The 12962-nt window shown below is 41.0% G+C and overlaps 1 protein-coding gene across 4 annotated transcripts in view; it reads left to right on the top strand.

The window, feature by feature from the left end:
- LOC125452394 (regulating synaptic membrane exocytosis protein 1-like) overlaps positions 1 to 12962 on the top strand; it is a 596477-nt gene that overhangs the window by 374841 nt on the left and 208674 nt on the right. For all 4 annotated transcript variants that reach the window (XM_059645492.1, XM_059645491.1, XM_059645490.1 and 1 more), the window contains one exon: positions 8036 to 8098. In XM_059645492.1, the coding sequence (XP_059501475.1) occupies positions 8036 to 8098 (63 nt within the window). The remainder of the gene's footprint in view (positions 1 to 8035; positions 8099 to 12962) is intronic.

Below are 12962 nucleotides of genomic sequence, written 5' to 3'. Positions count from 1 at the left end.
GGAAAGCAGATAGCTATGAAAACCACCTTCTAGTTCCCCTCCCAGGTCTGGATGGGATCTATCCCAGGTTACTGAGGGAAGCAAGAGAGGAAATAGCTGGGGCCTTAAGAGGTATCTTTGCAGCATCCTTGAGCACGAGTGAGGCCCTGGAGGACTGGAGAATTGCCAATGTTGTCCCCTTGTTTAAGAAGGGTAGCAAGGATAATCCAAGAAATTATAGACCGGTGAGCCTGACGTCGGTGGTGGGGAAGCTGCTGGAGAAGATACTAAGGGATAGGATCTATTTACATTTGGAAGAAAATGGGCCTATTAGTGATAAGCAACATGGTTTTGGGCCGGCAAGGTAATGTTTTACCAACTTGATAGAATTCTTTGAGGAAGTGACAAAGTTGATAGATGAGGGAAGGGCTGTGGTTGTCATATATATGGACTTCAAATAAGGCATTTGATAAGGTTCCCCATGGTAGGCTGATGGAGAAAGTGAAGTCGCATGGGGTCCATGGTGTACTAGCTAGATGGATAGAGAACTGGCTGGGCAGCCAGAGACAAAGAGTTGTATTGGAAGGGTGTTTCTCAAAATGGAGAACTGTGACCAGTGGTGTTCCACAGGTATCCGTGTTGGGACCACTGTTGTTTGTGATATACATAAATGGTCTGATTAGCAAGTTTGCAGATGACACCAAGATTGGTGGAGTAGCAGATAGTGAAGGGGACTGTCGGAGAATGCAGCAGAATATAGATAGATTTGAGAGTTGGGCGGAGAAATGGCAGATGGTGTTCAATCCAGGCAAATGTGAGGTGATGCATTTTGGAAGATCCAATTCAAGAGCAAACTACGGTAAATGGAAAAGCCCTGGGGATAATTGATGCACAGAGATATCTGGGTGTTCAGGTCCATTGTACCCTGAAGGTGACAACGCAGGTTGATAGAGTGGTCAAGAAGGCATACGGCATGCTTTCATCAGACAGGCTATTGAGTACAAAAGTTGGCACGTCATGTTGCAGATGTATAGGATTTTAGTTCAACCACATTTGGAATACTGTGTATAGTGCTGGTCGCCACATTACCAAAAGGATGTGGATGCTTTGGAGAGGGTGCAGAGGAGGTTCACTGGGATGTTGCCTGATTTTAAGAGCACTAGCTATGAAGAGAGGTTGAGTAGATTAGGATTATTTGCATTAGAAAGATTTAGGTTGAAGGGGCACCTGATTAAGGTCTACAAAATCATGAGATGTATAGACAAGGTGGATAGCAAGAAGCTATTTCCCAGAGTAGGGGACTTAGTTACTGGGGGCCATGATTTCAAGGTGAGAGTGGAAAAGTTTAAGGGAGATATGCGTGGAAAATTCTTTATTCAGAGGGTAGTGGGTGCCCGAAACGCGTTGCCAGCGGAGGTGCAAGAGGTGGGCACGATAGCGTCATTTAAGATGTATCTAGACAGATATGTGAATGGGTAGGGAGCAGAGGGGTACAGATGCTTGGAAAATAGGCGACAGGTTTAGGTAGAGGATCTGGATTGGTGCAGGCTTAGGGAGCCAAAGAGCCTGTTCGTGTGCTGTAATTTTCTTTCTTCTTTGATCTTTGTTCCAAGTCATACACCAATAAATACAAAATACCGTGGATGCTGGAAATTTGAAACAAACACAGAGAACTTGCAGTTGTTTAGCTTATTGAGGCTGTTCAGTTCTGAAAAAGTCATGTCAGACTTAAAATGCTAAATTTGTTTCTCTCTCCACCGATGCTGGCAGGCCTTCTGAGTTTTTCCAGCATGCTCAATGCTTGTTTCAAATTACAAACCATCCTGACTTGGAAATGTATTGCCGTTCCTTCACTGTTGTTGGTTTAAAATCCTGGAAATTCCTTCCTAAGAGCATTGTGAGTGCCCCTACCACATATGTACGACAGTGATTCAAGAAGTCATCTCACAACCACCACAGAGTCATACAGAATAAGAAACTGGCCCTGTGGTCCACTACATCAATGCCGACCAACAAACATCAAACTATACTGTAGTAAACTGCACCTTCTACAGAGCAACTAGAGAAGCAACACCCATATCCCTGAATGAATAAATAGCATCCCAAAACCTCTGTACTCCTCCCCAGTTCCCAGCTTCTTATCATTTAGAAAATAGTCTCAAACATGCTTTTATTTATATTGTGTCACCCAGCATACTGTCATCAACAATTTAAGGTATGTTGATTTTGTTTCTTCAAGGTAGTTAGAAATACATTCTCAGCCAGAGGGCTGGGTTCAAGTCCCACTTGCCATAGAGGTGTATAATGACATCTCTGAACAGATTGATTGGGAAATATCTTCTGCTTAACCCTTGAAGGGCTCTTGTAGTGCAGAGATTATGTCCTGACCTCAGAGACAGGAAACCTGGGTACAAGTCCATAAAACCATAGAAATAATATAGCACACAAAGGAACCATTCTGCCCATCTTGTCCATCTCAACACGGTTACCCTTTCTGATTCCATCTTCCTGCACACGATTCATGGCCCCACAGCTTACAGCACTTAAGGTGCTAATCCAGGTCCTTTTCAAAAGAGTTTAGGTTCTGTACCTCCAACACCAGTTTGGGCGGCACAGATATCCATCATCCTCTGCATAAAAGCAGTTTTCCCTCACGTGCCCTCTGATCCTTCTACCACTTAGCTTGACTCTGTGATTGGAGTGATCAATGACCTGGTGGAAGGGGGAGGGGGCGCAGGAACACATACACTCTCATCACATTTGAGAAGGAAATAGATATGCATTTGCAATACCAAGGCTTTGGACCACATGCTTGAAAATAGTATTAAAATAGTTAATTTGTTTTTGATCTGCGTGGACACAGTGGGCCTTTTTCTGTGCTATGTTATTCTGTTTTCTGTGCCTTTTTCAATGACTATGACAGTTCCAAATTTATGCAGAAGACAAAACTTGGAATCATTGTTAACTGTGAAGAAGATAGAGTCAGAAAAGTTCTGAAAGATGTAGGCAGGTAGATGGAACAGGAGAAGATGAAGTTCAATGTGTAGAAACATAAAGTGGTTCATTTTGATAGGAAGAACAAATGGAGATAACAGAAAACAAGAGGGTACATTTCTAAGGGTTGTAGGAATAAAGTGTTCTAGTGTAGATATGCACAACTCATTGAAGAGATTATTAAAGTGTAAGTATCCTTGGCATTATTGGTGGGGTTTAGAGTATAAGAACAAAGAGGTTACATTGAATTTTTGCATGATACTGGTTCATCCTCAGCTGGAGTTATGTATCCAGTTCTGGATACCACACTTAAGGAAAGCTGTGAAGACATTGGAGAGGCAGCGGAAAAGATTCATAAATTGGTGAAGTTGGTGCTGTTCTCCTTGGAGAAAGGCAGGTTAAGAGAAAGGTCTTCAAAATTCTGAGAGATCTGGACAGGGGAGATGAGGACTAACATCACACTTACGAAAGGATCAAGAACTAAGTGCAGGCGTAAAGTATTTGATAAAAGGGGGAAAAATTGTATGAAGCAAAAGCATTTTCATACAGTGTGTGGTTAACAGATTGCCTGACAGTGTGGTGGAGACTTAGACTGTTAACTGAAAACAAAAGGCTATGGGGTTAAGGTGGGAAAATTCTTCTTTCAAAGGGTTGGTGAGAATACTTTGGGATGAATGGTCTCCTGCACTGTAAAAATTCTGTTGTTGAATTTGCGGCACGGTGGCTCAGTGCTCTGGTTTCCTCCCACAGTCCAAAGATGTGTAGGCTAGGTGGATTGGCCATGCTAAATTGCCCATAGTGTTCAGGGGTGTGTGGGTTATAGGGGGATGGGACTGCATGGGACGCTTCAAGGGGCAGTGAAAACTAGTTGGGCCGAAGGGCCTGTTTCCACACTGTAGGGAATCTAATCTAATCTAATCTTTATCTTGTAATAAAAGCAAAATGTGCTGGAAACCAAACTAAAATCCAAGTATGCTGAAAAAACTTGGCAGCATCTGTGACCTTTCATCAGAACTGGGAAAAGTGAAAAATGAATGAGGAGAGAGGCTAGCGATACGAACAGGTTAGAGGTGCAAGTGATATGCTGCAAAGCCGAAGGAAGCTCTAAAGGAATTTGGAAACACGAGATACTTCCAGAGAATATGCCAAGATATCTGCCATCCCAATGTAAAGTGAATAAAATGATAGAAATGAGTGAAGAAAGAAACAAATCAACAGAGAAACATAAAACAAAATGGTTGCGCTTTAAAGTAGGTGAACTCTGTGTTTAGCCTGGAAGGCTGTAACATGTCAAATTCAAAAGATAAACTGCTGTTTGTTAAACTTGCATTGTGCTTAATTGGAACTCTGCACTAGATGAAAGGTAGAAAGGTTAGACTGGGAACATTCACTGCAGAATTAAAACAGCAACAGGCAATGAAAATTTTGGGACGATGCGTGCTGACTGAACAGAGGTGGCCACCCAGTCATGGCTTTGTGCACATGTGTATGGCATGCATCATTAAGAAGCTTGGGCTAAACCCCTATAAATCACTAGTTTGGCCTGAGCACACTTTAAGAAGGAAATATTTGGAAAGGATGGAGAGGAGGTTTGCCAGAATGGTGTTTGGTTTGCTTAAAGTTTTAGTTATGAAGAGAGACTGGGAAGCTGGAGGTTCTTTTTAGAACAGAGAAAGGCAAGAGATGTTGAAAATGATGAGGGCTTTTCAGCGACAAAAACAGAAATTGCTGGAAAAACACAGCAGATCTGGCAGCATCTCTGGAGAGAAAGCATTTTGGGTCCAGTGATCCTTCTTCAGAACACTGAGTTCCTGCATCTGCAGTTTTTGTCTGGGGATTTTCAGTGATTTGGTAAAGGCTGTTTTCCCATGTAAATGGCTCAGTAACCAGAGGTCACACATTTAAATGAATTGCTAAAAGAACAATGGAGAAATTTGGAAATGTTGCATTACCTAAAGTCTTATGAGGATTTGGAATGCATTCTCTGCATTCATGAAAACAGAACCCATGAGAACGTTCTAAAAGCCATTGGACTTGCACTCAAAGAATATCAATGTTCGGAATAATAGAAAAGAATGCATTGGATAACTCTTTCATAGAGCTGGCACAGGCTGGATGGTTCAAGGTGCACAAACTGTTCAGAATATGGAAAAATATCCCCAAATTATGTTGATGGGGCAAAAATAGTCTCCGCTTCAGAGAGTTCTTGCAGAAATGTGAATATTTACCATTGACTGCACCAAACTGTGGCTAATCTTCTATGTAAGTACAGGTCTCAGAGATTCACCCAGGGTAATTGTTATATGGCATAGACAGGAATGAAGTTTATTTTATAGCATTTCATTGACACCTGCCATCATAGTGGACAACCTTGAGAAACCTATGTCAAACTGAAAGGACAGATTTAGAAAATAAAGGAAATTTTCAGAACATCATGTGGCTGACATAGTGAAAGTTATGAAATGCAGCTACAAAGTCATGTTATCTTGTTTGTTAAAATTCCAGAAGTAGAAATATGAACCTGACAGTACCTGAGAAGATAAAAGGAAAGTGAACTTGCCATAGTCCCAGAGTTATATAGGGCTGCATATAGGGCATTGGGTAGAAAGAGATGATATGGTGATTTAACTTGAGGCTCACCAAGCCTCAAGTGAGGGGTGATGTTGAGAAGACAGGTAATCTCACTGGGTGCGGGAATTGAAACTGTGCAGTTGGTGTAACTCTCTTTCACAAATCAACTATCCAGCTAACGAGCAAACTGATCCCCAGCCCTCATGGTTAAAGCAAAGTGAGTGACACAAACTTATTAAAGTTGACACTGTTGTTCAATAGATCAGATTGGAATTTAATGTGTAATGTATGGGCTCTGGAAATTCTATTTGGATTTATTTGCCTTTCCTCACTTCTGATGTAATTTTATGATCAGTTGATTGTATTATGAAGGGATGTGTATGAGGAAAATTCATTTGATTGTTATGACGTAGAATCAACTACCTGAAGCAAGTTTAATAATAACTTTAAAAAATGAATTGGATTATAATTGAAATGGTAAGTAATTTCATGGAAACAGAGAAAGGAACAGGAGAATGATACAGAGATAGTAGGAAGTGCAGATGCTGGAGAATTTGAGATAACAAGATGTGGAGCTGGATGAACACAGCAGGCCAAGCATCATTAGAGGAGCAGCAAGGCTGACGTTTCGAGCCTTTTCTGAAGAAGGGTCTAGGCCCAAAACGTCAGCCTTCCTGCTCCTCCGATGCTGCTTGGCCTGCTATGTTCATCCAGCTCTACACCTTGTTACAGGAGAATGATACAAACTGAATAGCTCTTTCAAAGAGTCAGCACAGCCATGGTGGGCTGAATGGCCTCCTACTGGGGCTTTGCACGTGTGTATTCTGGTAAGTGTTACAATGCACAGTATTAGAGTCAATAGACAACAGTTTATGCCAGTGTGAGAACATTGTATAAAAACATTGGGATTTCCTGTTTAGGTTGTATGGGTATTGGTGAAGAGACAAGATTACAGTATTTAAATTTGTCACATGGTGAGCTTTTCTACGAGTGTATTTACCCATTACACATTTGCACATTAATGTAAAGCTAGTAAGAGAACAGTTTTACACATTCTTAACAAGTACGATAGATGAAGCAGAGTGATGATAGATACAACGAAATTTTCCTTGTGGAGAAGTTTGCTTTTAGCCTTGCTCATTAAGCTTGATGGCCAATGTGCTAGTGTTAGTAACACAAAATTTCAGCTTCTTAACCAAGCAAAGTGACAGAAACTCATGATACTGTCCAAAGAGATGTGGTTTATCGACTGGACATGACAGATTTATGAAAATGTAGTTTTTACCAAGTTTTGTTTCAAACAAAATTATAAAATATTTTGAAGATTGAGTTACAATTTATAGCTAAGCTTTATCATTGATAACTTAAGTTATCTGATCAATTTAAGATCACTTCAAGCTACATCATTTAAATACTTACAGTCGTAGAGTCATACAGTATAGAAACAGACTCTTTGGTCCAACTAGTCCACACCAACCGTGTTCCAAAAGTAAACTAGTCCCACCTGCCTGCATTTGGCCCAGATCCCTGCAAACCTTTCCTATTAACGTACTTATCCAAATGTCTTTTAAATATTGTAACTGTACCTGCATCCACCACTTCCTCTGGCAATTCATTCCACACACGAATCACTCTATGTAAAAAGGTTGCCCCAGGACCTTTTTACCTTAAAAATATGGCTCCTAGTTTTGAATTCCCCACTGTAGAGAAAAGACCCTTGCTATTCACTTTATCTATGTTCTTCATGATTTTATAAACCTTTCTTAAAGAATCGAGCCAAGTTTAGTATTAGGTCATTCTTTTTTATTATATATTTGGTATTTTTACTATGTATTATTACCAGTAATTTGTAATTATGATAGAGCCCACCATCTCAACAGAACAGTGCAGTAGCTGATCTGTTGTCCCAGTGGGATACCTGTATTTTGCTCATGATGGGAGGATAGGCTGGTGTGAATATCATCCTGTAGATGAAGTTCCATCAGTGCAGATTGCCTGCTGTTCCCATATTTACAGTGCTGCACTATGCCAGTGATTTTTGTGTATCTTAAAAAAAACTCTTTTAGCAAATAAGTTAATTGGAACAATTCTGAACTGAGTGGATATGCAAATATGGAACAGGATATCCTTTTAGTTTGCTCTTTTCTATCTGACCTGGGATGAAGAGTTCTGATAGTACCAGGCCATTTGATTCTTTTTCATGGGGAATGGAATGGCTGCAGCTGAGCATTTAAAATATGTTATGGGACTAAGTGAAGAATAGCCATGATAATTCTATGATTATTCTATAAATTAATGTTCAGTTTAATTTAAGTACATTTTCTTTACAGCCTTATTAAATACTGTTTACAGACGTTAAGTGCTTATATCATGGAAACATAAAATGATTTGCTCACTATCAGTGGCATCTTCATTAGATCTCACTTTCTTTTTCATTGCCCCATTTTTTTTCTCCTCACCGCATTGCTCCCCATTCATCATGCCTGTGCAGTGAGCTCCTTATGCTGCCCAGAGCAAAACGAGGAAGGAGTGCAGAGTGCCTGCATACTGCCAGGTAAATAGTAAGTGAATGTATTCTGAGAATGAGCTTTGTTTTTAAACATTGTTTTAGCGTTCTTCTTGTAATAATGGTTTTCAGTTGTAAATTTATACAGTTCAATGATAGACATCTTGTTGTGTTGTTTAAAAAAGCTACGATTTACATTTGTACTATTTTGTCTTTCATCTTCACAGTGAATAATATTGAGCAATATTCATTTTCGAGGGTCTGTATTTGCTATGCTGCACAGCTCCTGACAATGCTGCTAATATACAAGTTGAATCTGCTAAAACATGTGAGCTTGATGATCCATTGCTCATCACAACATGTGCTTATGATTACATTTCTGACATCCCTTCATATTTAACTCCTTGTAAGATTAGATGTATTCAAGTAACCCTTGTTTAAAAGTTTGCTGTGATATAAACACACTACAGCAAACAATGTCCTCTTACAATTAGTTCATTGTTGGTGGTAATTTTCTTAATACAAAATTAATACTGAAAACTGTGTTTATGCCTAACTCTCAAATATTTTATTTGCCTCCAAGTATTTTTATTGAGTAAGTAGTCTCTTTTCTCTGACCTGTTCTGCTTTGAAAGTATTCTACCAGAGTAATTCCCATTCAAGCTGACAATCTGCAGAAAGGAAGAACATTTCTAGACCCTGCCGTGTAACAAAACTGCCACAATCTTCAACTGAGCCTTTCTGAGCACTGACCTTTGACTGTCATTCTTCCTTTTGGATCTGACCTGGCAGAGTGGAGTTTGTGACCCCTCTGTAAGCTCCTAAGCATCAACAACATAAGAATTAGGAGCAAGAGTAGGCAATTCAGCCCCTCAGGCCTGCTCATCCATTTGATATGATCGTGGCTGATCTCATATTAGCCTCAACTCAGTTTTCCTGTCTGCGCTTCATAACACTTCAATAATAACTAGTTAAGAATTAGTCTGTCTCCTCCATTAAACAAGAAACCTCAAAATCCAGTCAGAATGGATTTCCATATTCACATAGAAAGGTAATCTAACCTGCTTGGTCACTTCACTGGCCTGTGAAGGACATTTTCTGAACATCAAGGAAGATCCTGGCCAATCCACAAAGCTACAATTGTAATAACTGGAGCATTGTGCTATGATTCATTTAGGGATTGTTGGTTTATTGTTTCAGAATGCATTTTCTTCTAATGGGTGTTTTGATACAAAGTCAGGAGATTTTGCTTTTAATCTCCAATTATTGCTGAAACAACCATTACAGTATCTTGGAGACAGGTGCTAACACCAAAAACAGTGGTCCACAATGGCACCTATGGCACTTGTATCATATGGATTGCTGTCTTATACCTTAACTCTTAGCCATACAAACCTTATTGAGTTCTTTGAGAAGGTGACCAAACAGGTAGATGAGAGTAAACCAGTTGATGTGGTATGTATGGATTTTAGCAAGGCATTCGATAAGGTTCCCCACAGTAGGCTATTGTACAAAATGCGGAGGAATGGGATTGTGCGAGATATAGCAGTTTGGATCAGAAATTGGCTTGCTGAAAGAAGACAGAGGGTGGTGGTTGATCGGAAATGTTCATCCTGGAGACCAGTTGCTCGTGGTGTACCGCAAGGGCCGGTGTTGGGTCTACTGCTGTTTGTCATTTTTATAAATGCCCTGGATGAGGGCGTAGAAGGATGGGTCAGTAAATTTGCAGATGACACTAAGGTCGGTGGAGTTGTGGATAGTGACGAAGGATGTTGAAGGTTACAGAGAGACATAGATAAGCTGCAGAGTTGGGCTGAGAAGTGGTAAATGGAGTTTAATGCGGACAAGTGTGAGGTGATGCACTTTAGTAGGAGTAACCGGAATGCAAAGTACTGGGTTAATGGTCAGATTCTTGGTAGTGTAGATGAGCAGAGAGATCTCGGTGTCCATGTACACAGATCCTTGAAAGTTGCCACCCAGGTTGACAGGGCTGTTAAGAAGGCATACAGTGTTTTAGCTTTTACTAATAGAGGGATCAAGTTCCAGAACCATGAGGTTATGCTGCAGCTGTACAAAACTCTGGTGCGGCCACACTTGGAGTATTGTGTACAGTTCTGGTCACTGCATTATAAGAAGGATGTGGAAGCTTTGGAAAGGGTACAGAGGAGATTTACTAGGATGTTGCCTGGTATGGAGGGAGGGTCTTACGAGGAAAGGCTGGGGGACTTGAGGCTGTTTTCATTAGAGAGAAGAAAGTTGAGAGGTGACTTAATTGAGACATATAAAATAATCAGAGGGTTAGATAGGGTGGATAGGGAGAGCCTTTTTCCTAGGATGGTGACGGTGAGCACGAGGGGGCATAGCTTTAAATTGAGGGGTGTAAAGATATAGGACAGATGTCAGAGGTAGTTTCTTTACTCAGACAGTAGTAAGGATATGGAACGCTTTGCCTACAATGGTAGTAGATTCGCCAACTTTAGGTACATTTAAGTCGTCATTGGATAAGCATATGGACGTACATGGAATAGTGTAGGTTAGATGGGCTTCAGATCAGTATGACAGGTCGGCACAACATCAAGGGCTGAAGGGCCTGTACTGTGCTGTAATGTTCTATGTCCTATGTTTTATAATAGAAACAAGGGCTGGACTTGTACAAGTAATGGTAAGGTCATCAGTAGTGTTGTAGAATAGAAGGAACTCGGGATTCAGATACATAATTCTTTGAAATTCATGTCACAGGTGGACAGGGTGGGTAAGAAGGCATTTAATAGGCTTGCCTTCATTGCTTAAACCTTTGAGTATAAGAGGTGGAATTTTGTGTTGAGGTTCTACAGGATGTTGCTGGGCCGTCTTCTGAAGTACTCTGTGCAGCTCTGGTCATCCTGTAATAGGAAGAAAATTATTCACTTGGGGAGGGTTCAGAAAGGATTTACCAGGATGTTGCCGTAAATGGAGCATTTGAAATATAAAAAATAGACTGGGACTTTTTTTCACTAAACCCTACCCCTGTAACCCTGCATTTCCAACAGCTAATCTACACATCACGGGACACTATGGGCAATGTGGCATGACCTGTCCAGCTAACCTGAACAACTTTGGATTGTAGGAAGAAATTGGAGCACCCAGAGGGGAGAATGTGCAAACTCGATACAAATAGTCACCCAAAGCATGAATTAAACCCAGGTCCCTGGTAGGTTGCGGCAATTCTGGGCGCCCTATTATAGGAAAGATGTGGATGCTTTGGAGAGGGTTCAGAGGAGGTTTACCAGGATGCTGCCTGGACTGGAGGGCTTATCTTATGAAGAGAGGTTGACTGAGCTCGGTCTCTTTTCATTGGAGAAAAGGAGGAGGAGAGGGGACCTAATTGAGGTATACAAGATAATGAGAGGCATAGATAGAGTTGATAGCCAGAGACTATTTCCCAGGGCAGAAATGGCTAGCACGAGGGGTCATAGTTTTAAGCTGGTTGGTGGAAAGTATAGAGGGGATGTCAGAGGCAGGTTCTTTACGCAGAGAGTTGTGAGAACATGGAATGCGTTGCCAGCAGCAGTTGTGGAAGCAAGGTCATTGGGGTCATTTAAGAGACTGCTGGACATGTATATGGTCACAGAAATTTGAGGGTGCATACATGAGGATCAATGGTCGGCACAACATTGTGGGCTGAAGGGCCTGTTCTGTGCTGTACTGTTCTATGTTCTATGTTCTAATGCTAACCACTGAGCCACCGTGCCACCCATGGGAATATGGTCAACTGGTTGAACTGGAAAGTCTGTTTCCATGCTGAGTATGATTTTATCACTCTATGCCATTCATTAAATACTTACCTGTCAAATTAATCCTTCCAAAGTGTATCACCTCCCATTTTCAGGGTTAAATTCCACCTGCCACTTATCTGCCCATTTGACCATCAGGTTTTTATTTTCTTGTAGTACAAGATACTCAACCTCACTGTTAACCACCCAACCAATTTGATAGGATAATAACAAATAAAGAGGAAGAATGCAAAATGTTGGCAGTGTTCAAAGTGGGAAGTTTATGAATGTACTTGGGATGTATCCCGAGATGTACTGTTGCAGGATGAGATGAGTAAAAATAGCAGTGCTGTGTCCATAAGAACCTTGGAGTTCTGCGAAATAAATAGAAGATTAGAATCCTACACTACATCCAAGAGAAGGTGAAAGAAATTTGCTGAGGGTGCTGGCAGGGATAATCCAAGAGGAAAAAGAGAATTGTCTTCCAAAAAACATGTGGGTTGATAAATTAAATCAAGCATGGATTTGTTGGAATGGAATCCTGTCTACAATTTTCCCTGAGATCTTTGATAAAGTAATTAAAAAAAGGGTGAAGAGGGTGAAGAGAGTGCTATGGTAGACACTGTATGTAGAGTCATTCAAAGTGCATTTGATACAATGCCGCATAATAGACTAGTTTGATAAATTTGAAGCCCATGTAATTAAAGTGATAATGATAGCATGTCAGAGATCTGATCAAGGAACAGACAGAGTTATCACTCAATGCATGTTTTCATACCAGTGTTTCCCAGATGTCATCTATGGATAAGTAGCACGGTGGCTCACTAGTTAGCACTGTTGCTTCACAGCACCAAGAACTGAGGTTTGATATCACCCTTGGGCAACCATATGTGTGAAGTTTGCTTGTTCTCCCTGTGTCTGTGTGGGTTTTCTTTGGGTGCTCCAGTTTCCCCCCACAGTCTAAAGATGTGCTGGTAAGGTGGATTGGCCACGCTAAATTACCCATTGTGCTCAGGGACATACTAGGTGGGTTAACTATGGAAAATGCAGGGTTCCAGGGTTAGGGTTGGGATTGGTGGGTCCGTCTGCAAGGCTGGTGTGACTGGATGGGCCAAATGGCCTACTTTCAAACTGTCACGGATTCTTTGGATGCATAGGAT

The sequence above is a fragment of the Stegostoma tigrinum genome, chromosome 4, assembly GCF_030684315.1.
Source record: "Stegostoma tigrinum isolate sSteTig4 chromosome 4, sSteTig4.hap1, whole genome shotgun sequence".
In the NCBI taxonomy this organism is placed as follows: domain Eukaryota; kingdom Metazoa; phylum Chordata; class Chondrichthyes; order Orectolobiformes; family Stegostomatidae; genus Stegostoma; species Stegostoma tigrinum.
This window is presented reverse-complemented; position numbering and strand designations above follow the sequence as displayed.